General features: G+C 42.1%; 1 protein-coding gene and 2 long non-coding RNA genes across 6 annotated transcripts; 1 reads left to right on the forward strand and 2 right to left on the reverse strand.

The window, feature by feature from the left end:
• Positions 1 to 200: 200 nt before the first annotated feature.
• Positions 201 to 6,935, reverse strand: LOC123092155 (DUF724 domain-containing protein 3). Of its 2 annotated transcripts, none has more exons than XM_044513847.1 (8): positions 5,873 to 6,935; positions 2,242 to 2,934; positions 2,035 to 2,148; positions 1,889 to 1,943; positions 1,692 to 1,810; positions 1,481 to 1,622; positions 1,360 to 1,401; positions 201 to 1,280 (listed from the first exon to the last, which is right to left on the reverse strand). In XM_044513847.1, exons 1-8 carry the CDS (start codon positions 6,872 to 6,874, stop codon positions 508 to 510), a joined length of 2,940 nt encoding a protein of 979 aa, XP_044369782.1. In that variant the 5' UTR covers positions 6,875 to 6,935; the 3' UTR covers positions 201 to 507. The 2 variants fall into 2 exon arrangements, with proteins under 2 accessions (XP_044369782.1, XP_044369781.1); XM_044513846.1 differs by having other exon boundaries at positions 1,692 to 1,813; positions 5,873 to 6,934.
• A 307-nt stretch (positions 6,936 to 7,242) lies between these two features.
• On the reverse strand, positions 7,243 to 14,661 carry LOC123094822 (uncharacterized). 3 transcript variants are annotated; one of them, XR_006445992.1, is made up of 9 exons: positions 14,501 to 14,661; positions 14,342 to 14,419; positions 13,583 to 14,230; positions 13,322 to 13,454; positions 13,135 to 13,201; positions 11,569 to 11,656; positions 9,866 to 10,125; positions 9,651 to 9,750; positions 7,243 to 8,075 (listed from the first exon to the last, which is right to left on the reverse strand). It is a non-coding gene; the product is annotated as an uncharacterized lncRNA (long non-coding RNA). The 3 variants fall into 3 exon arrangements; XR_006445993.1 differs by having other exon boundaries at positions 9,580 to 9,750; XR_006445994.1 differs by having other exon boundaries at positions 13,322 to 13,457.
• Positions 14,662 to 16,027: 1,366 nt separating this feature from the next.
• On the forward strand, positions 16,028 to 18,275 carry LOC123092156 (uncharacterized). Its single transcript, XR_006444355.1, has 2 exons — positions 16,028 to 17,645; positions 17,725 to 18,275. It is a non-coding gene; the product is annotated as an uncharacterized lncRNA (long non-coding RNA).
• The last annotated feature ends 3,247 nt before the right edge of the window (positions 18,276 to 21,522 follow it).

A 21,522-nucleotide genomic window follows, 5' to 3' on the forward strand; every position in this document is an offset into this window, starting at 1 on the left:
GGCAATACGTAGTTGCCAACCTGAATAGGCTTCATCGTCGCGTGCAGCATAAGCACTTAAAAGAGCAGCAATGCAAATTCATTACGATGCCGTTCTCTGCTAAGTGCTAACAGGATCTGATTTATTAAATGATTAACAGAAACACGCCAAGTTGACGGGCATCAGACCATACAAAAATAAATACAGGAGATCAGATAATATAAATCAACAGCAGGTTTTCAGATTGACCCACTGCATAGTAGTCATCACGGGATTCGGGGAATGAATGACAACACAAGACAACCAGTTTACACAGCGATAAATATCGTCCAACTAGCATAGAAACATGGGTCTAAACTTGACAGAGTTGAAGATCCATACATCTGCTACATGCATAAAAGGTGTCGAATGACAATTGGAACCCTCATCAAAGTTTGGTGATAATCCTAGATAAAAGGTGCAACACACGGGAGCATAAGCTACGGGAACAATTAAGTTGGGAGACCGAAATGATTTCTGAACATCGTATCACTCAGAAAGCTGCAGTCTCGAACGCATGTCGGCTAGAATGTCGTGAAACCGCACTTCAACATTAACACATGCTTCCTGAGCTATGTTAACTCCCTCTTTCAGCCTCAAGAGCTCTGCATCTTCATCTTTTGTCTCCCTTGCAATCTGCTCTGCTTCACCACGAAGGCACTCAAGTTTCTGCTCAAGTTGAAATATAGCTCCTTCCTTTTCAACAAGTAATGCATGCTTATGAGACATGGCAGACTCCTTCCGCGGTACCAATTCTTTCAACTCGTCCAGATGTCCAAGATGCTTGGTGTGCTCCCATTTGGCCTCAAGCAATTTCATCAGACTGTGCTGCAGCAACTTAACATCAAATCCATTTTCCTCTAAATGGGCAAGTGCGTTGATCTTTCTTTCAAATAACTCAATATTATCTTCTATGCATGATCGCTTGACACTTTCAACTAAGCTGGCATATGTCACCATTAGACCTATAGCCATTCCTTCACGCAGTTCCGGCATAAATTGCTGAAGTGGAAGGAAATGGGGTTCCTGTGGTACCTTCCGAAACACTTCCATTGGTTCAATTTGATGCCATATGGATGAGGTCTTGATGAACGGAAAACGCTCACCAGAGATCTGACATGAAAGAAAAGGTGGGTGCAGAGAAGTCCCAACAGCTGAGCAGCTCCTTAATGCAGTGTTTTCCATGGTGCACTGTGAGCCCCCAGCATCCTGAATATGTAGTTGAATTGGTCTCTCATCCACTTTTTCCCCATCGAGTAAACCTGCCATCAATAAACTTCAGAGACATTCAACATAAAATGAATGCACATTTCTACCACAGGTAGTTTACACAGCACATACCTTGCCCATTACAGATTGATTTGAAGCCTGGGGGTGGTAAACCTGCCATCAATAAACTTAAGAGACATTCAACATAAAATGAACGCACATTTCTTCCACAGGTAGTTTACACAGCACATACCTTGCCCGTTACAGATTGATTTGAAGCCTGGGGGTATTAAAGGAAACAGTTCCTGATTTGTTCCGTCATTTACGTTAACTTTTTCCTCCCTGTTGAGCTGCTGCTGCTGATGAGTATGAGGTCCTCTGCTGTCCACTTGTCTCTGAAAATTTACTGAGGTAAGAAGCCATAAACTAATAGAAATACCTTATCAAGACAAAAAAGTTCATACTTCCACGAAGCATTCTTTCTGTCGCCCTGCCACTTTCTTTGCACTTCTCTTCTGGACAGTCCTAGTTCCATGCCCTGAGCTATCTGGGTTAGACAAACCTTTGAAGCCTTTCTTTTCAGCTGCTGCACATTACAAAACAATATTTAGATTTTGATAAACCATCTAGTTGATGGACACTGTTTAGACAAATTACTCACATTTCTTGGAGGCAAAAACCTTTGTGTTTGAGCTACTATCAGCCCCTCTTGACACCTGCAAACAGATCGACAGGCAGAACAGATAATGCACATGAACAGGGATACTATTAAGGAAGAGTTTTAACATAAACAGTAACAAGACATACTGCATCACGTGCTCTCATCTGCTTATCCAGGGGTGAAGGGGCATTGCACGTCGAAGCAGTCAAAGCACAAATAATTTCCTTACAAGAGCTATTGCTGTTACCTTTCAACTGAATCTACAGATGAGAAAATTTGACATTAACAGTAATTATAAATGCATTGCATGTAAAACATTACTTTAACTACAAAACACAATGCCAGCTACTCACGTAATCAAAAGTGTCACTGTTTCCCTCAAGTGCTTGAATAGGGTGTGTTTCCCCGCCTTTTTCCCCACCTTTATGCTTGGCACTAAATTTCTTTACCTGGAGTGGCTGGACATCAAGCGGGCTTTCCTGTGGTTTCTGGACAGCATTATTTATGCAAGAGGAATCCATTTTCTGTTTTCTTAATCCTGCAGTCAAAAGCATATCATGGGCTTCATCAGCAATTGTTCCACAGACAGGTGAATTAAGCTGACCATTTGAAAGCATCATGTCGAGCGGGGCTTCTTGAACAACAACTTCCACAATACCATCTGCTCTTGATTCATTCTGAGGTGTTGGATTTTCTGAGGAAGCATGATAAACCCCAAGCCCCTTCATCGGCACTGTACAAGAATCCACTATCCTTCGTGAAATCGCTTGAAAGTTATTTTTTCTAGATCGCGGAGAACAGGTTTTTGGAGAAAAATTGCTTGCTAGTGACTTGCGTAGTGCAGATAAACTAGTGTCCATCTCGGACTCCAACACATGTTCAGAACCTTCAGTTAACTCTTCAAGTTTTTTTCGTGGCAGTTCTTTCCTTGACCTTTTTGTGGCTGGAGATTGTGTATGATGGCTATTTCCATCATCATTGGATGCCACCTCAACAGCTGAGCTTGGACGTTTTCCAGATACAGACTGCCGCCTATTACCTTGTCTCTGTATATGAAGGAAATTTCTAGAGTGGGTCATGCAAATTGAAATATATCCAATGCTAAATGCATAACAAATAGAATATCAAATATAATCAAAATAACAGTTATGAAAACGTTTTCAAGTCATAAAACTAACACATGTGACCGCATAGTGCAAGATACTTGCATGATTGAATAAATCAAGATATGCAATTACTCAGCAATCCATATGGCTTATAGAAAGAAAGATAAAATAGGACTCGCAACTAATCACAATAACAAAAATAACCCAAGCATCCACATGAGACAACATGCCTCATCAATTTTCATTATGAATCAGCCTGATGGGGAAAAGCCATGAAAAGAAAGTAGCATTAGTCAAGGGATTTCTCATATAAGTCATTAATTAATAAAACATTATAGTACATGATTCATGTGATACCAATTAAACGCAAAACATGCGCCGCTAATGACAAGCGTGCTTCAAAAGGAAGCGAGCGAACATGAGAGGGTGGGAGGGAGGTCAGAAGGGTAATCCAGATTCCAAATATCTTCAAACTGTACGGAACAGCACGTGTAGGATACTTCATGCATTACTAAGATACAAATAGCTGGTTTAATATGAAATTCTAAAATCGCATGATTCTTCTTTCTGCGTCATTACGATATAGGGTAACCTAGTGATCAGATAAAATGTAACAGTTCGTTTCTTGTTTCGATGAGAGTGTCCAGCCAGACAGCCTCTTATTATATACTCCCTCCATCCAAAATGTAGTGCAGATTTTGTTTTCTAAAAGTCAAACATGGCTATGTTTGACCAAGTTTAAGGGAAAAATTATCAACATCCACTATACAAAATTAGTCTCATTTGATCCATCATGAAGTGTACTTTTATATTTTTTATTTAGTATTCTGGATTTCGCTAGTTTATTCTAGAAACTTGGTCAACCATATACTTGTTTGACTATTGAAAAAATTATATGCACTATATTATGGAACAGAGAGAGTAGTGAAAACGAGCATAGTACAATACGGGTATTTTGGCACACACAGACATATGCACCAGTGGCCCATTAGTCAGTGTGCACTTGCACATTTCTATTCAAAATGACTACAATAGCGTACTTCATAAAACTGAGAGCACTAGCAAATCAATAGCGCAAATATATCTATATTTTTCATACATATCAACAATGTGTGCACAAATTTGTCTTTTCTACATTCCAAAGTGACTATATTTGTCACAAAATGTTGTTGGTGCTCATACTTTACTACAATACATTATTTTTTTATTTGTAAAACATTGAAATATGTTTAAAAAATCACAAATGCAGTCATATGCACTGAGCTCAGTTGTGTAACTTTCTAGTAGTAATAAGACTATACAAGTATTATGCACTTCATAATACTATTGTTTCAACCAACCATGCAGTACCAGTCCAACAGATGCAACTGGGGAGAAAAAACTATTTAAAGAATTTATAAGATATTTGTAGCATAGCCTTCCTGTTTCTATTTTTCCTATATATTACTACCTCCATTTCTAAATATAAGACGTTGGGGCAGTTTATTTTACTGCCCCAACGTCTTATATTTAGGAATGAAGGCAGTAGATGCAAAAGAATCAGCCACGAAATCGGTTTCCAAGGGGAAAAAATGTCCACAACATTGACCCTTGGATGGTCTGATACCAGATGCAAAGATTTAGGATGAAGCCCCAACCCAACTCACACCTTCCACAAAAAATCATTTGGAGTCCTACCTTCTCATATGCAGTCTTCCAAAGCAAACAACACAAGTAAATAAGTAACATGTGCAGAGATAAATCAGCGGAATGATGACACTTCACCACAGCCAAACTTCAGCCTTTATTGTGTCATGGTTCAATGCCACCATGCAAATCATACAGGACAGAAGACACTCCATCCCACATTTAACCAACAAAACATCCAAACGCCTCCTAATTTTTCAGTGTATAACAGAAAACTGGGAAAGTAGTTAGATACTTCCACTGGAACTGAAGTGTTCCACAAATTGTATGATGTAACCTGTCAACAAAAGCCATCTTGCAACTCCCTACTATGTATCCATATGTAAGACTTCAACATGAAACTAGCACCTTTTGAAAATGATCAAGAGCACTGAGGTAAAGAAGGGATGCAGAATACATGGCATACAATAAGACTAATTGTAAAGAACAAAGTTGAAGTCTACAAGATTGATATTGTTATGAGAAAAAATGAAAGCTGGATATGGTTCAAGAGAAGCTAGATATTAGCTCCACACCGCCATTTACAGCTTCAGATTTGATAATGTCAAATGAAATGATGGAAACACGAAGAATGGCTGAACACACATATTATTTTTGCGTGTATTTTGAAGAGCATGTCAATATCTTTAGTGACACCATTGGTAGTCCAACATTGTCGGCAATACAACAAGACATAACATCTAAAGTTTAATTATGACGCAAAAAATCAAAGTCGATTATGCAAGAAAATCTTCGTATTAGTTCGTAGTTCTTCAAGAAAGTAATTCAGAACCTCAGACTATCAAATTCTTGGCGTCAGAACTCAGAAGCAACATGTTTTAAGAATGCATGGCTAGCGGGTTGGGGGAAAAGGATAATAAATTATTGATTATCAAATTTAGAAATAATATTTATAAGAATAAACAAATACTCGCTACGTCCCAAAATATAAGATCATTTTTGACACTATGATAGTGTAGAAAAGGATCTTACATTTTGGGACGGAGGGAGTAACTCCCAAAGATGTATCATCTAACTTTAATCGAATCGGATACAAGACAAAAACAAATCACCCTGATCGATTCATGGCCGAAAGCAGCAAAACTTGCAGGTATGCACAGTTGTAACAGTCCAGAAACTAAAACTATAACATCAAAGTAGTGAAATTGTGAACTAGCATGCACAGGTAGGAGCTGGATTTCGCAAATATTACCTTAGGACTTACAATCCTCCAATGCTTGCCATTCCACTTGTATTGAGGCTTGAGCAACTCTGGCACCTTCTTCAGCAACAGCTCTCCCTCCTTTCCATCGATGCTAACCTCGTACTCACCCTCTCCAACAGCCCTTTGCACCACCCCTGGTGACCAAGCGCCGTCACAGTACACCTCCACTGCGGCACCAGGACCAAGGCGGAACTCACTCTCCCGCGGAGAGTGCTCCACGTCTGGTCTGATGAAGAGGCAATGCAGGTACTCCATGGCCTTCCCCCCACCCACCTCTTCCTCCAGATCGGAGTACTCCACGAGGTAACTCAGCCTATCAATGACCTTGGCCACGGTGGCGGGGAACCACGAGTAGCCATACAAGTCCCGGTCCCTGACCACCTCCACCTTGTCCCCAACGGCGTAAACCCTAACCGCCCGCTTGGGCTGGACAGAAATGGCGACCTTGGACGGGAGCCACTGGCCGTCGACGTAGTCGCGGCGAGGGCGGACGTGGTGGGGATCCTGGAAGGTTATGACCTCGCGGGTGATGGGGAAGGCGGCGGTGAGGGGGTCAGTGGCGAGAAGGATTCCGGACCACCATCCGTCGTTGTGGAAGGCCTCGACGATGTCGTGGAGGCAGAGCGGCTCCGGGTTGGAGAGAGGAGGGGGGTGGGGGCGGATGTGGGAGGGGGCGAAGGGTTCGACGAGGGTGCCGCCCGAGTCGTCGGAGAGGAGATGGGAGTAGGTGACGGTGTAGCGGGCCCGGGAGCCGCGGCCGCGCGCAGGGAGGAAGCTGTCGACTTTGGCCTCGAACCAGGAGCCGTGGAAGCCGTCGTCGTCGACGCGGACCTCGACCTCGGTGCCAGGGGGCAGGGGCGGCTGCTGGGCAAGGGGCGGCGCGGAGGAAGGGGTCGGGGACTGCGGGCGACGGGAGGCCTTAGATGGAGTGCTCCAGCCTCGGCTGCGGCGCCGGCGGCGGCCGGTGGGCGCCGGCGAGCGGCCGGGCATTTGGGCGGAACGGGGGTTGTGCGCGTCAGGGGTTTTGGGTGGGCAACGCCGCGCGGGGGGGGGGGGGGGGGGGGGGGGGTCTTTGCCTTCCGCGGGTTAGCATCACCGATCCGATTCCCTTCTTCTGCAAAACTCGCCAATGGCGCAAAGGCCGAATGTAAGTTAATCGGTGTGAGAGTATGCTCTAACCTATTATTGTATATACATTGGTTGAATGTGTACAGGATCGATTGGGAAATCTTAATATGAGCTTGTAAGTGCTGCAGATATGATCACAGGGAATGTTTGATGCAAACATTAGTGTGAAAGCATGGATAAAAGGAAAGGTTGTTTTCTTCGATCATAGTGTTGTGAAACAACAGTAGAAGAGGAGACCTTCACATATATACAATAAGCGATGGTAAACCGCTCTTGACTATACAGACAACAATAAAATCTAAAGATCGTAAACTACATCATAGACTACTTTTCACCATAGAGGCAGCAAGGGAGGACTAAAGTCTATACATATCTTGTTGGGAGTAGTCCAAAATGGGAAAGATGCTGGTCTGGTAGATATGAAACAAAAGGTGGTTGTTGCGGTAACCGATGAAGCACGCTATCCAGGATACATTCAGCAAAGTTTACCAGAAACTGTTTCTGGTTGCTTCAAGGCGCTGCTCAAACTTCATAGCAATGTAGCATAGCCTTTGCGTCAGTCCTTCGATGCTTGCAAGAGCTGTTTTCATAACTCCTTTGGTGTTGTCCTGACCTTTCAGGTGGCGAGCAGCTGTTGTGTTTCCTATCCGGGCAGAATATGAGTTCATGTACCTGACAGCGTAGTAGCATGTTTTGCGCAGCTTCTTGATTGTCTCATTGGATGAAGTCAACCATTTGACCAGGTGCGTCACTTGATTTTCTAGCCTCTTGACATGGGTGTAGTGGTAGCCCCTCATTTCTTTGCCATATGCATTCTCCATGTGTAATAGCCTCCATAGCAGCAGTCTTCTGCATCTTCATAGCTATCTAAGATTGCACCTGGTATAGAACTCGGGACAAGTGAACCATCTAGCAATTCCAAAGTAGAAATGAAAGTCACTGTCACACGATTCTTTCCGCCTGGGTATATTTTGTGCTGGTAAGTTGCAGGGGGCAGCTTTAGAGCTTGCAGCATGAGGCCAAAGATGTGAGCATAAGGAATCACTATCAGGTAGTCATTATCCTGTAGGGACAAAGCAAGGGTAAATTTTTTTTCTCAGAAAATAATAGCTGAACCAATAGATGAGAAGTGCTAAAAGCTGCTAGCCTAATTAACCTAATAGCGGAACATTAATCCTTCAATTTAGCAAATAATTGAAGATATACCACAACCATATAGATCTAATAGCAGCAGTCTTAACCAATGACAATAAATAAACTACCACTATTTTCTCCCGTAAATAAACTGCAAATAATTAACATAAGCATTAAATCCGTCACCCAAATTAACTTAATAGGTTAACACTTATCTTTCTCTAATGAAATAAATAACATCATGCATCACCGCAAGACAGTATAAATTTCACACTCAAAATCTAATCAAACCTGCATCTTGTGCCATTTATGACACTTGGATCAACATTTAAGGGAATAACAATAGATCACTGTCAAGTGGGAATGTTTTACTGAATTTCAACTTATATGATAAAATTATTAGGCAAGCTTTGAAAATAAGTTTATAAGCTTTCAGAATCCTATCCGCAAGCACATGAAGATAGTAGAAGAAATTGACTTAATTTCATGATCAAAATAGGCAGATTAGGGAAATGATTCTAGAATAGAAGAACATAATAGCAAAATATAATTTTACATTTGTGCATTATAAGTACTGAAGGCTAAATATTGCAACGATTTGCATTTGGTTTTCAAATATTTCACATAGAAAGAACAAATAATTATGTAGTTATCATCTACAGCTAGAGACAGATCCTTCTCAAATCTCTGTTATCACGAAGATTTCAAGAAAGCAAATGGATTGAAAAAACAAAGAACTGAAACAAAAAACATGGCATACGAAATAAAATAAACCAATATCTTGCATTTGAGAAATAGTGATTCCCTTAGTTATTTGAAATGGGGTAGTATCAAGCCTTACGTACAGTAAGCCTTGTTTATCCTTATAAAATGTATATCAAACAATTTCCAGCTATGTACATGAAAGAAAAATACACCTAAAGAATTTCATAAACCGGTCTACGGGTCGCATATCTCTAGAATTACTCAATCTGGAATACTGGACACGAGAAAGCAGATTGTATTGTTCAGTTCTTATCAAGCCAGGAAGAAAATACGAGGTGAAATTCATATATACAAAGTTCAGTAAACACGCCGGTAAGGTTAGATGCAAGAATCAAATTTTGTGCTATGGAGACGAGAAATGAGCGATGATTACAGAAAACAATCAGCAAGAACTTCATAAAGGCTACGAACTCATCATGGAAACCTGCCCAGCGCATGTTTAACAAATTTTGTAGTATATACAGCTAGGTCTAGTTTAAATTAAGAATGAACACGAATACATATATAATCTCACAATTACTACAGGTGGAATGCAGATCCGAAGAAGAAAAGGTGTCATGTTCAGGAAAATCACAAATTAGGGGCCAATAATGTAGGAAAGTCACAAATTAGGGGCCAATAACGTGAGTAAGAGAGGGGGGGCAGGAGGAGGCAGGAGGAGGAGGTACGTGAGTAAGAGAGGGGGAGCAGGAGGCTATCTCTACGATGAATGGAGTATAACAGGTTTTTAGAATATTACATTGGGCACAGGCGTTCCTGTCCTTGACGCTATTGATCCTGGGGAACCCTCGTCACAGACGATACCAATGTCCATGTCCTCCATGCGTGAGCTTCTGGATCTGAGATTGAAGAGGATACTACAGTCAGGAGAAAGGAAATAGAGAAGGAGATTGGAAAGCAAGGATGAATCAGAAGGAAATAGAGAAAGAGATTGTATAGCAAGTGATGAATCACCTCTTTCTGTACCAGGGGCTGATGGATCGTTGGTGGAGCCACGCCGGTCAGTAGGGATATTGTTGGTTACTGTTTCTGTTCATGATTATTGTTTCTCCTGGAACAGTGTGTGCTAAATGATAGTGCTATATCCCTTGAGTGGAAGGTGGTCGCTGCCAGGTAGGGCATGCCTCTTCCTTGCTTAGCATACAAGCAACATCCACCTTCAGGGCCTGATGCATAAGAAATGGCCTCTCAAGAACCATATCCATTCAAGTAGGCTGTGAAGGGAAAGAAAGATAAAGATAAACGATTAACAATGTTGATATCATGAAGCAAGACATGTGGAAACAGAAGCAAATGTGTCACATATTGAAGAAAAGTATTTTAACCATTAAGATGGGTACAGAAGCTAATATCGCGCTTATTATTACACAACTGATTAAGTATAAATAAGTGAAGCATTCGTTGGTGTACAGTATTAGCATGTAGGCCTAGGATATGGTTCCATTCTTAGTCCATCTGGAGCAGCAAGTATAGTTATTATCTCTAGCATATCTTGCTTTTCAGACCATCTGCAGATGCCCATATAGTTAAAAGGCCAAATGACCAAAATACAAATTCAGATGAGGAGATATTAGCAAATAAATGCTTAGCATTACAGATAGTACATAACAATCAAATTTTTGCTACTGAAGTGCATGTCCTTTTCTCTGAAATTAATGGTCTGGTGGAACATATATATTCACCAAGTATATCCACTCTTCTCAGACCAAGACTACACAATGAGGTATCATCTGTTTCCTAATTACACTGTAACCTGAAATCTGTGTGCATATGCACATGGGCATATCCATTTTATTCCTAATAGGAAAATATGCCAAAACATCGGTCACTTTCTCTTTTGAGCTGGAAAGACTGATCACTTGGTTAATATGCATGCAGACGCCTCTAATCTAAATAGAGGAACGGAAAAATCCGTCACTATGATTTTATTAACTATATACATATACATTCCAGTCAAGCGCCTTTCTAGAAAATGACATGCTTAGCAGTGATTTTCTTAAATATGCACCACCAAATATTGAAAGGTAGAATAATATCATCATCCTTTTAGTTCCCATCCATATGAAGGAGCATAAAGATAGCAAAAATGTTAGTACTGTATGCACCTTTTACTAAAGTATCACCTTCATAGCTAGCAAGAAAAAACGGAGCTTGGAAGTTCTGAATCTTTTGTTGATCACAACAATGGTGTGAGCTGATTGGATAAGAATATAAAAATATTTGCTATCTTCATCTTCAGAGAGAGAACATATTCACATGATAAATTAGCAGTCAATTGTCCAAACTTAAATACAGAATGCAATACGAAGAACTGTCCACCTAATCATTGCCAACTACATCGCCAGCAGTATATTGAGAGAAATCATCAAATCTGGCCAGAACAAAAGGTTCCCATGTAGCTAGCTTAATTAGTATATGTCCAAAATATTGTTTCCAAAAAGAAACATGAGTTACAGTTTAGTAGGACCGAGAAGGATTCAAGATTATAAAAGGAGCTGGGATACACATTCTTATTAAAATTATTGGTTCAGATCTTTATAGCTTTCAAGGGGCTACCAATCAATCCATATGTCCATCAATGCAATACTTTCAGAAGGGCACCACTCAATCCATTTGAGCATCTCCTTTTTGCATTAATAGAAGAGGAGCTAGCATACCTGTAGATGGGTTGGTGATGGTGAGGTCGCCAGCAAGTAGACCTAGCTGCAGAGGACACCGCCTCCCCCGCACTGTACTGCGTCAAACCTGGAAGTGCACATATTAAAGCAAGAGTTTATCTACCACATAAGAAAGCACATACATAAAAGCAGCAACAATTGAGTTGGGCACACACGAACATTGACAAAGCAAATAAGGAGAAGGCATGCGACTGGCTACCGAAAATAGAGAAAACCACACAAGCATGGATATGAATACATAAATAAATATACACATGGCGACCCAACCATGAGTCACAGAACCTCTTTTCCTCCAGTCATGCCAGTGCCTTGAGAATTATTTGTCTTCGTACACATGCTAGCGGTTACACTCGACACTTGTTTAAAAGCAGAGAATGACATGTACATGAGTGGACGACATGATGGCCTTGATGGAAAATGAAACGTACACAGCAAATCATCCTCCCTTGAAGCCAATACAAAAACGACGGTCTCACTCATTTGACCCGAATAATGAACACAACATATTTATGCACGAAGAAATAGTTTTTTGCTACAAATAGATGAATCAAAGTAAATAAGAATATTTTGTCCTGTAAGCAAAAAAAACTCTAGACAAACACAACCAAAATGTACGCACTGAAGCATAAGATTTCCTCGGCACAACACACCTAAAAAATGTTGGCGCATGAGAAGCTACTTCCTATATGAACACAGAAGAAACCAATCATCATGCATTCTGAATCTAATTCCAATGCATACAAAATGCACACCTGATCATCAACCAAGTTCTTTAGGTAAATCAGTTACTTTGAATGAGCGTACACATTTGAGTTATCTTAGCTGCTCAAGGCCTGAACCAAACAGTGATTACCACTATTAATCCATATATACAACAATAATCATAGCTTGAGTGCTTAGCTGCGTACCACCCATGTACATGGTTAGAAAACTGCAATGCTTACAATTTTAAGGACCCATCACCCATATAAAAGGAAATGAACCTTCAGAATGTGATATTACTTGTTTCTTCTCTCTCAGTAAAACAACTCATGGCTTTTCTCTTGAGGAGAAAGGGGGGTCAGCTAGGAGGGAGGTCGAGGAGGAGGGACGGCCGCGTGCTGTCATGGGCGTGGGTGGGGAAGCTAGGTTTTTAGTCGCTGCCAGCTCACTCGCTCACTCGCTGCACTATTCATAGCCTACGTGGATGGCTTGGTTCTGCCTAGCACCCCTTTTAAATTATTACAAAGACGACATTGCCTAGCATGATTCAGAATCCAAACAAAATAATTTTGAAATTCACCATCAAATGTAAAATTTCTTATGATTACCAAAATGAAAACATCATATAATGCATCTTCTGTAAAGCAAAGAAACCACACATATATCTTTTTCCTTGAAACTGAATGATCCTTAGCACCAGCCCAAAACAACATTCTACTATCAAAATCCACAAATTAGTAAAAGAAACATTTGCATCACATTTTTACTACCTGTACAAACATGCCTTGCCAAAGTTGAAACATAAGTAAAGCAAAAGTATTTTTCTCAGACTCACACACACACCTTTTAACTGCGGACAAGAAGGGTGATGCCTCAAAAAACTTCCAAAGATCCTAAAACCTCCAATTTTCTGGACAAAATAAAGAAACAGTAACTGATTAAAATCCTATTCAAAAATTCCTAGCTAATTATCAGATCATGAATAAGATTGTAACATCCTGGGTGCCAATAATCACCAAGGAAAAATCACCTGAACTGACCATACATAGTCTGTGAAGCAAGAGTGAGCACGTGATTGCTGGAGCTACTTGACAGCGATGGTGGCTGCTGCTCCTGTACCACACTGACAGCTCGAACATCCAGGCATAGCCGAGGGAGAGCCGCTGCTTTAGCACGAGCACACGTTAATTAAAAGGATAAACTCAAATCCCTAACAAGAACTTTCTTTTAGAACAAACTCAGAGGGGACTGAATTGGAACAAACTGAAAGTGGCTGGAAGAGGTAAATCACCTTGGACCGGTGCTTAGATCGCCAGAATTAGAATTAGAACACTTCATTGATTTGTAAGGGGAGTCGTGATGCTTTTGCTTTGGTACCAGTTGCTTCTTTCCAACATCAGACTCCTGTTTATTAGTTAGTGATCGACACATTACAGGTTGTATGTTCCTTCCTAAGTTGAGAATTTCACACCTCTTCCCTGCAATAACACAACAGATCAATATTCAGGTGAAGCTATTACTTACAGTTTCACAATTTGATTTTTTTTCCTATTTATGTTATCCAATGTTGCATTTGGAGAAGTTAAAAGTCAAGATGATATCTAGAATGGTGCAGACCTGATAGTAAGCTAATAGTTCAATCTCAAAATTTCAAGCAAAGTAACATCACTTAAACTGAATGTGGATTGTTCAGATAGTCCATATCAGCATCACTGCTTTCATTCATCAAGAAAAGCTAGTACAGAGCCATTATGCCTCCATGAAGTTTGCACCTGGCATCCTGGTAGCATCCAAGACTGGAAGTGACACCGACGTTGACCGAGAAGCATTCAAGATTATAAAAGGAGTTGGGATATACATTTTTATTGAAGTTCTTGGCTGCTGAGATGTGTATCTTTCAGGTGGGTACCACTCAATCCATATGTCCATCCCTACAATACTACAGCAGAAAGACAAAATTTAAAACCATATCTCATTGGCTACTCTCCAGATTTGAGCTTCTCCTTTTGTGCATTTGCATCAAAGAAGAGAAGAGGAGGAGCTAGCATACCTACAGATGGGCTGGTGACGGTGAAGTAGCCCGCAAGTACACGCAACTCTGACACGGGAAGCCGGCTCCTCCACGCTGCTGAGACATGGGAAACAATAAAGTAATAAGTCTCAATGGACGACCACTATTTTGAGCAGGTTTGCAGAGCGAAAGACGAACTTGGTTTTACAGGTGCTTTTCTTGAACAGTTCTACACAGGGAATGAAGATACTCGAGTGGTTCGCGATGCTTATGGCAGTTCGCGATGCTTACTTGGACTGCACAGGGAAAATTAAGAAGGATTTAAAGGCAAGCATAAAGAACCCATATATAATACAAACTGAGACACATGGTTACCGTTGGCATCTTCAGTGGCATCTGGTTCTTCTTGTATAACTGTCACTTTCTGCAAGCGAGGAGTAAAGTTGTCAACATGATATATTTCTTGGTGCTTTAGTTGGGATCGTTAATTGGAAAGCATGAGTATATTTATAAATCTGAAACTTGCTCAAGTGATTTTGATTCACAAGTTTTATAATTAAGCACGGGTTCACATTATCTAGAGACTCAGAGTTAGATTTTAGGCTATATCTATGGCACACAGTACTGTATCTTGTATGCATAGGACTATTATTTTGCGTATTTCCATCGAAGATTCTATTTGTGCAGACTTTTTGTACATATATATTTGTTCACCAACCATTTATTTTCTGTTGAAACGAAGGTAATACTTGATTATCAACTTTTCAAATCTATATCATTGTTTTGCTGCAACATAGCATAGTGAGGCATTGCTAGCTAGAATCCTAATTCGCATATCAAGAGGGATAAAGGGGAGGATGGTAGGAAGGCTAGAGATTGCAATTAGCCACATCAAATACATCAACGTACATGTTCCTGCCAGTGGCCTACCAAGTAGAGCGAAGACAAACCTGAGTTGGAACAGGCTGCAGGTTGGAGTCGGTACGGTGGCGGCCTCTCGCAAGGAGATCCCTGGATCGAATCCCCGTGCGCCCCTGCTCGCTTGAGGAGGCGGATCCGCCACTCCTCTCAGCCGGACTGGGAGAGGAAGATGCGGCTGGTCGAGGCCCGACCATGGAAGGAGAACCACCTGGTTCCTCTTGCCCGCCTCCCGATCTGTTGCCTCCTCGTCCGATCTGTTGCCTCCTCGTCCACATCGCGTGGTCTGGCTGTGCTGGTTGGGTGAGGAGGCAAAGAGAGGAGGAGGTGTTGGAGGCGGGGGAGACAGGCGGCCGAGAGGGAGGAGAAGCAGCGGCGGTGGCGGCGGCATGGAGAAGAGGAGCGGGATGGGAAGAGACGAGGGAAAGAAAGGGGGTGAGGAGGGAGATATTTCTGTCTGGCGCTGGTTTAGCCGGTACCATAGGAGCGTCGCTTTTCTCTTCGCGTGGTGCGCTGCACCCCACACGTGGCGCGGTTCGGTGGACTTTTTTTTCCTCGCGTGGTACCGTGTACTGGTGGCATCGGTTGTGCCTACGAGTCCACGAGGCTTTATATGGTAGATTTCCAGATTTAGGGTGTGTTTGTTTGGCCTTTTTTCGGTGCTTCCGCTTAAAATATGAAGCCCAAAAAAAAAGGCATTTTTTGGGCTGTCTTGACGCAGCCCATAGTCCGAGTGCTCAGGAAAAACGCCCGGAAGCTGCAGCCAGATTACAAGCACCCCCCCCCCCCCCCCCCCCCTCCGTTATACGCACGAATTGCCATTGCCCGTTACCTATCTGTTTCTTCTACTCTCGGCTATCCCCAATGAAAACACAACCGCAAATCGCTAGGGTTCACCATTCCCCGTCGTCACCGCTACCCGTCCCAACCTCGGCCACTAGTGGCTCGACCGTCGCCGGCCGACGAATCGGAGGCGGTGCGGCCGTAATCTCCCTTTCCTGGAGCGCAGAGGCGCAGCCACCTCGTCTACTGCATCCTCCACCGGCCACTCCCTATCACTGGACCGCCTCCACCCGCCCCAACCCCGGCCACCGTCCACTCGGATCTCAGTCGTTGCTGCGGTAACCTCCTTCGCCTATTTCCATCTGTCCTCTGTCCGTCCCTCCCCCTCCCCTTCTGCCAGTGTCCGATGCCTGCCTGCTCTATTTCTGTGTGTGTTAGTGCAGGAGTGCTCTGCGTTCTTGTATGCATACTATGCGTGCATGGTGGTCGTGCTCTGTGCGTGTGATGCATGCGTGTGTTGCCTGACTACTGCTATTTCATCTAGTACTAGTGGACTGCTACTATTTCCGCTGATTTGCAAAATGATGTTGATACTAGCAAGTCATCTGCTATTTTGGTACTGATCTATAATTGCCAACTGTACTGGAACTAGTGGTGACTGCTCCATTTTAGTACTAGTGGCTGCTATTGCTATTGTCATTTTTTATATGAATTTGCAAATTGATACTTGGTTGTAGTTTGCATATGTATTGCTATTGTTACTGTGAATTTAAACATAGGACTATTGTGTATGTTCAGTGTGATTAAATGATGGTTTGTGGTACTAACTATTGGTTTTTCCCTTGTATTTGTATGTACAAAAATGAGCACAACCACTAACAGCAGCAATGGTACAACTTGTTCAAGTGAGAGTGGAAGTGAATGTGAGGTTGAATCTGACATAAAGAAGATGGAGCTCGGGAAGAAAAAGCTTCAGCAATACATGTATGTTGCATTTGTGGTCGCCATGCACAATCAAAAGTATCTTATGAAGAAAGAAAGGAGAGAGGTAAGATGCACAGGACAACAGTGGGGATATGATTGCTTGGGTTCTTTGAAAGATTGCTACATGATGTTTCGTATGCATAGGCCATGTTTTGACTTATTACATGAGACTTTGGTACACAACTATGGTTTGCGAGCAACATGCAACATGTGTTCCGAGGAGGCTCTATGGATGTTCTTGTGGACTATTGGTAGCCCACAATCAGTGAGCCAAGTTTAGAACCGATTCAAGAGGTCCACCGAAAATTCAACCATGTGTTGAGGTGTTTGATGTTATTAGCTGCAGATATGATTGCACCAACTGATCCAGAATTTAGAAGTGTGCATGAGAGACTGCAAGACCCTAAGTTTTTTCCTCACTTCAATGGTTGCATTGGTGCTATTGATGGGACACACATACCTGTCACTGTGCCAGCTAAAGACATGATTAACCATTGCGGTTGACATGAATATTCATCACCAAATGTGATGGCCGTATGTGACTTTGACATGAGATACACTTCTGTAGTGGCTGGATGGCCTGGTTCGGCACATGACACAAGGATATTCAAGGACAAAATGGATAAGTACAAAGAAAAGTTTCCTCATCCTCTGACAGGTATTTGCTTAAAGCAATCTCATAATTAAACTTGACAATGTATTGTATTCCTTGTTTGACATAAACATTTATTGTGTAGGAAAACACTATCTTGTTGATTCTGGATACCCCAATTAGGTTGGTTATCTAGCACCATTTAGAGGAACAAAATACCATCTACCTGAGTTTCGTATGGGCCCTGCTGCAACCGGTAGGGAAGAAGTATTCAACTATCTTCATTCATCACTCAGAAATGTCATAGAACGCTCATTTGCTATGTTGAAACAAAAATGGCGCATTCTAAAACATTTGCCTAGCTACTCACCTAGTAAGCAAGCAAGGATTATCATCGCTTGTATGGCACTGCACAACTTCATCAGAGATAGTGATTTGTATGATTATCACTTTGCTAGATGCAGTGATGATGACAACTACTATCCTCCGGGCCATGTGGTCAACACAACTGGAGGGAACTATACGAGAGGTGCAAATACTACCATGGACACAACTCGTAACATGATTGTTGATTTTGTGCTGGCAGCGAGAGAGTAGGGTCGTGAGCTTCACCATAACCATGTACTTACTTTGTAACCGAAAGACGGTCTCATGTATATATAATTAATACCATATGTTATGATGAGTTCAAAAATATTATTATGTGTGTAGAATGTCAAATTTGTTGATATACACGATTTGGTCTACGCCATCAAACTAATGAAAACATGCCATATGTGGAAAAAAATAGTTCACATCGGATCATTTACTGTTAAAACAATATAGTCAACACTTAAACCCAATCTACAGAAGAACAGAGGGCGTTCTAGTCATTTCAGCATGTTTCAGCTACAGCAACAACTGCTACAACACAACTACCAAATGACTGCATTTCAGCTCCAACCTTCCAGCTACAACTAGCAGCTACAGTTGCTCCTTCCAGCTGCGGCCGCAACCAAAGAAGCTGCGTCCCAAACAAACACACCCTTAGGGAGGAGTTGTGATACGGGGCTAACCCGGTGTAGGCCGATCTTTCACGATTGGAGTGGGATCCCTCGAAGAACACGGGGAAGAACGGGGAGAAATCACAAGGGGAAACACTCAAGAACAAGTCCAATCACACATCCACTAGACAATAAAACACACAAGATCCACAAGGTACATGAACAACAAAAGGAAAGATACAAGGTAAGGTTCATCTCCATGAGGAGGTCTTGAAGGGGTCCGCCCATGAGGGGGTCTTGAATCCAAGAAGGATCTTCTCCGTAGAGGTCGCGGTCTCTCTCGGTGGAGTAGATCCGTATGGATGAGCAAAGCTCTATCTCAAATGAGCTAATCCTTTGCTAACCCTAGAAAGGGTGAGGGGGAGGTCTATTTATAGTCTAAGGCACAAAGGGGTAAGTGGGAGACGGATACAAGGACAAAGGTCCGGCTGCGCACAGGCAGTGTCGACGTTCGGTCGGGGTCGGACGTCCGGTCGCTCGCGGGGGTCCGGACGTCCGGAGGGCATCGGACTCCCGACGTTTTGGCTCTGGACAGGTGGCGTCGGTCATTGATGTCTACTACACAACCTTCTTCTTGTAGACGTTGTTGGGCCTCCAAGTGCGGAGGTTTGTAGGACAGTAGCAAATTTCCCTCAAGTGGATGACCTAAGGTTTATCAATACGTAGGAGGCGTAGGATGAAGATGGTCTCTCTCAAACAACCCTGCAACCAAATAACAAAGAGTCTCTTGTGTCCTCAACACACCCAATACAATGGCAAATTGTATAGGTGCACTAGTTCGGCGAAGAGATGGTGATACAAGTGCAATATGGATAGTAGATAAAGGTTTTTGTAATCTGAAAATATAAAAACAGCAAGGTAACTAATGATAAAAGTGAGCGTAAACGGTATTGCAATGGTAAGAAACAAGGCCTAGGGTTCATACTTTCACTAGTGCAAGTTCTCTCAACAATAATAACATAGATAGATCATATAAAAATCCCTTAACATGCAACAAAGAGTCACTCCAAAACCACTAATAGCAGAGAACAAACGAAGAGATTATGTTAGGTACGAAACCACCTCAAAGTTATTCTTTCGGATCGATCTATTCAAGAGTTCGTACTAGAATAACACCTTAAGATACAAATCAACCAAAACCCTAATGTCACCTAGATACTCCATTGTCACCTCAAGTATCCGTGGGCATGATTATACGATATGCATCACACAATCTCACATTCATCTATTCAACCAACACAAAGTACTTCAAGGAGTGCCCCAAAGTTTCTACCGGAGAGTCAAGACGAAAACGTGTGCCAACCCCTATGCATAGGTTCATGGGCGGAACCCGCAAGTTGATCACCAAAACATACATCAAGTGGATCACGTGATATCCCATTGTCACCATAGATAAACACGGCAAGACATACATCAAGTGTTCTCAAATCCTTAAAGACTCAGTCCGATAAGATAACTTCAAGAGGAAAACTCAATTCATCACAAGAGAGTAGAGGGGGAGAAACATCATAAGATCCAACTATAATAGCAAAGCTCGCGATACATCAAGATCGTGCCATAGAGAGAACACGAGAGAGAGAGAGAGAGAGATCAAACACATAGCTACTGGTACATAGCCTCAGCCCCGAGGGTGAACTACTCCCTCCTCGTCATGGATAGCGCCGGGATGATGAATATGGCCACCGGTGAGGGATCCCCCCTCCGGCAGGGTGCCGGAACGGGCTCTCGAGAGGTTTTTGGTGGCTACAGAGGCTTGCGACGGCGGAACTCTCGATCTATCTTCGTCTTCGATGTTTTTAGGGTACGTAGGCTTATATAGGCGAAAGAAGTCGGTCGGGGGAGCCTCGAGGGGCCCACGAGAGGGTAGGGCGCGCCCCCTTGTCTCGTGGCTCCCTCGATACTCCCCTGGCTTGCACTCCAAGTCTCCTGAATCATAATCTTTCCAAAAATAACACTGCCGAAGGTTTCATTTCGTTTGGACTCCGTTTGATATTTCTTTTCTTCGAAATACTGAAACAGGCAATAAAACAGCAATATGGGATGGGCCTCCAGTTAATAGGTTAGTCCCAAAAATGATATAAAAGTATATAGTAAAGCCCATAAACATCCAAAAAGGGTAATATAATAGTATGGAACAATCAAAAATTATAGATATGTTGGAGACGTATCAAGCATCCCCAAGCTTAATTCCTGCTCGTCCTCGAATAGGTAAATGATAAAAACAGAATTTTTGATGTGGAACGCTACCTAGCATAATTCTCAATGTAATTTTCTTTATTGTGGCATGAATGTTCAGATTCAAATGATTCAAAATAAAAGTTCATATTGACATAAGAAATGGTGATACTTCAAGCATACTAATCAAAGTAATCATGTCTTCTCACAATAACATGGCCAAAGAAAGTTATCCCTACAAAATCATATAGTCTGGTTGTTGCTCTATCTTCATCACACAAAGTATTTAATCATGCACAATCCCGATGACAAGCCAAGCAATTGTTTCATACTTTAATAATCTCAAACTTTTTCAACTTTCACGCAATACATGAGCGTGAGCCATGGACATAGCACTATATGTGAAATATAATGGTGGTTGTGGAGAAAACAAAAAGGAGAAGATAGTCTCACATCAACTAGGCGTATCAACGGGCTATGGAGATGCCCATTAATAGATATCAATGTGAGTGAGTAGGGATTGCCATGCAACTGATGCACTAGAGCTATAAATATATGAAAGCTCAACAAAAGAAACTAAGTGGGTGTGCATCCAACTTGCTTACTCTCGAAGACCTAGGGCATTTTGAGGAAGCCCATCATTGGAATATACAAGCCAAGTTCTATAATGAAAAATTCCCACTAGTATATGAAAGTGACAACATAAGGAGACTCTCTATCATGAA

The sequence above is a fragment of the Triticum aestivum genome, chromosome 4B (genome assembly GCF_018294505.1).
Source record: "Triticum aestivum cultivar Chinese Spring chromosome 4B, IWGSC CS RefSeq v2.1, whole genome shotgun sequence".
Taxonomy (NCBI): Eukaryota; Viridiplantae; Streptophyta; class Magnoliopsida; order Poales; family Poaceae; genus Triticum; species Triticum aestivum.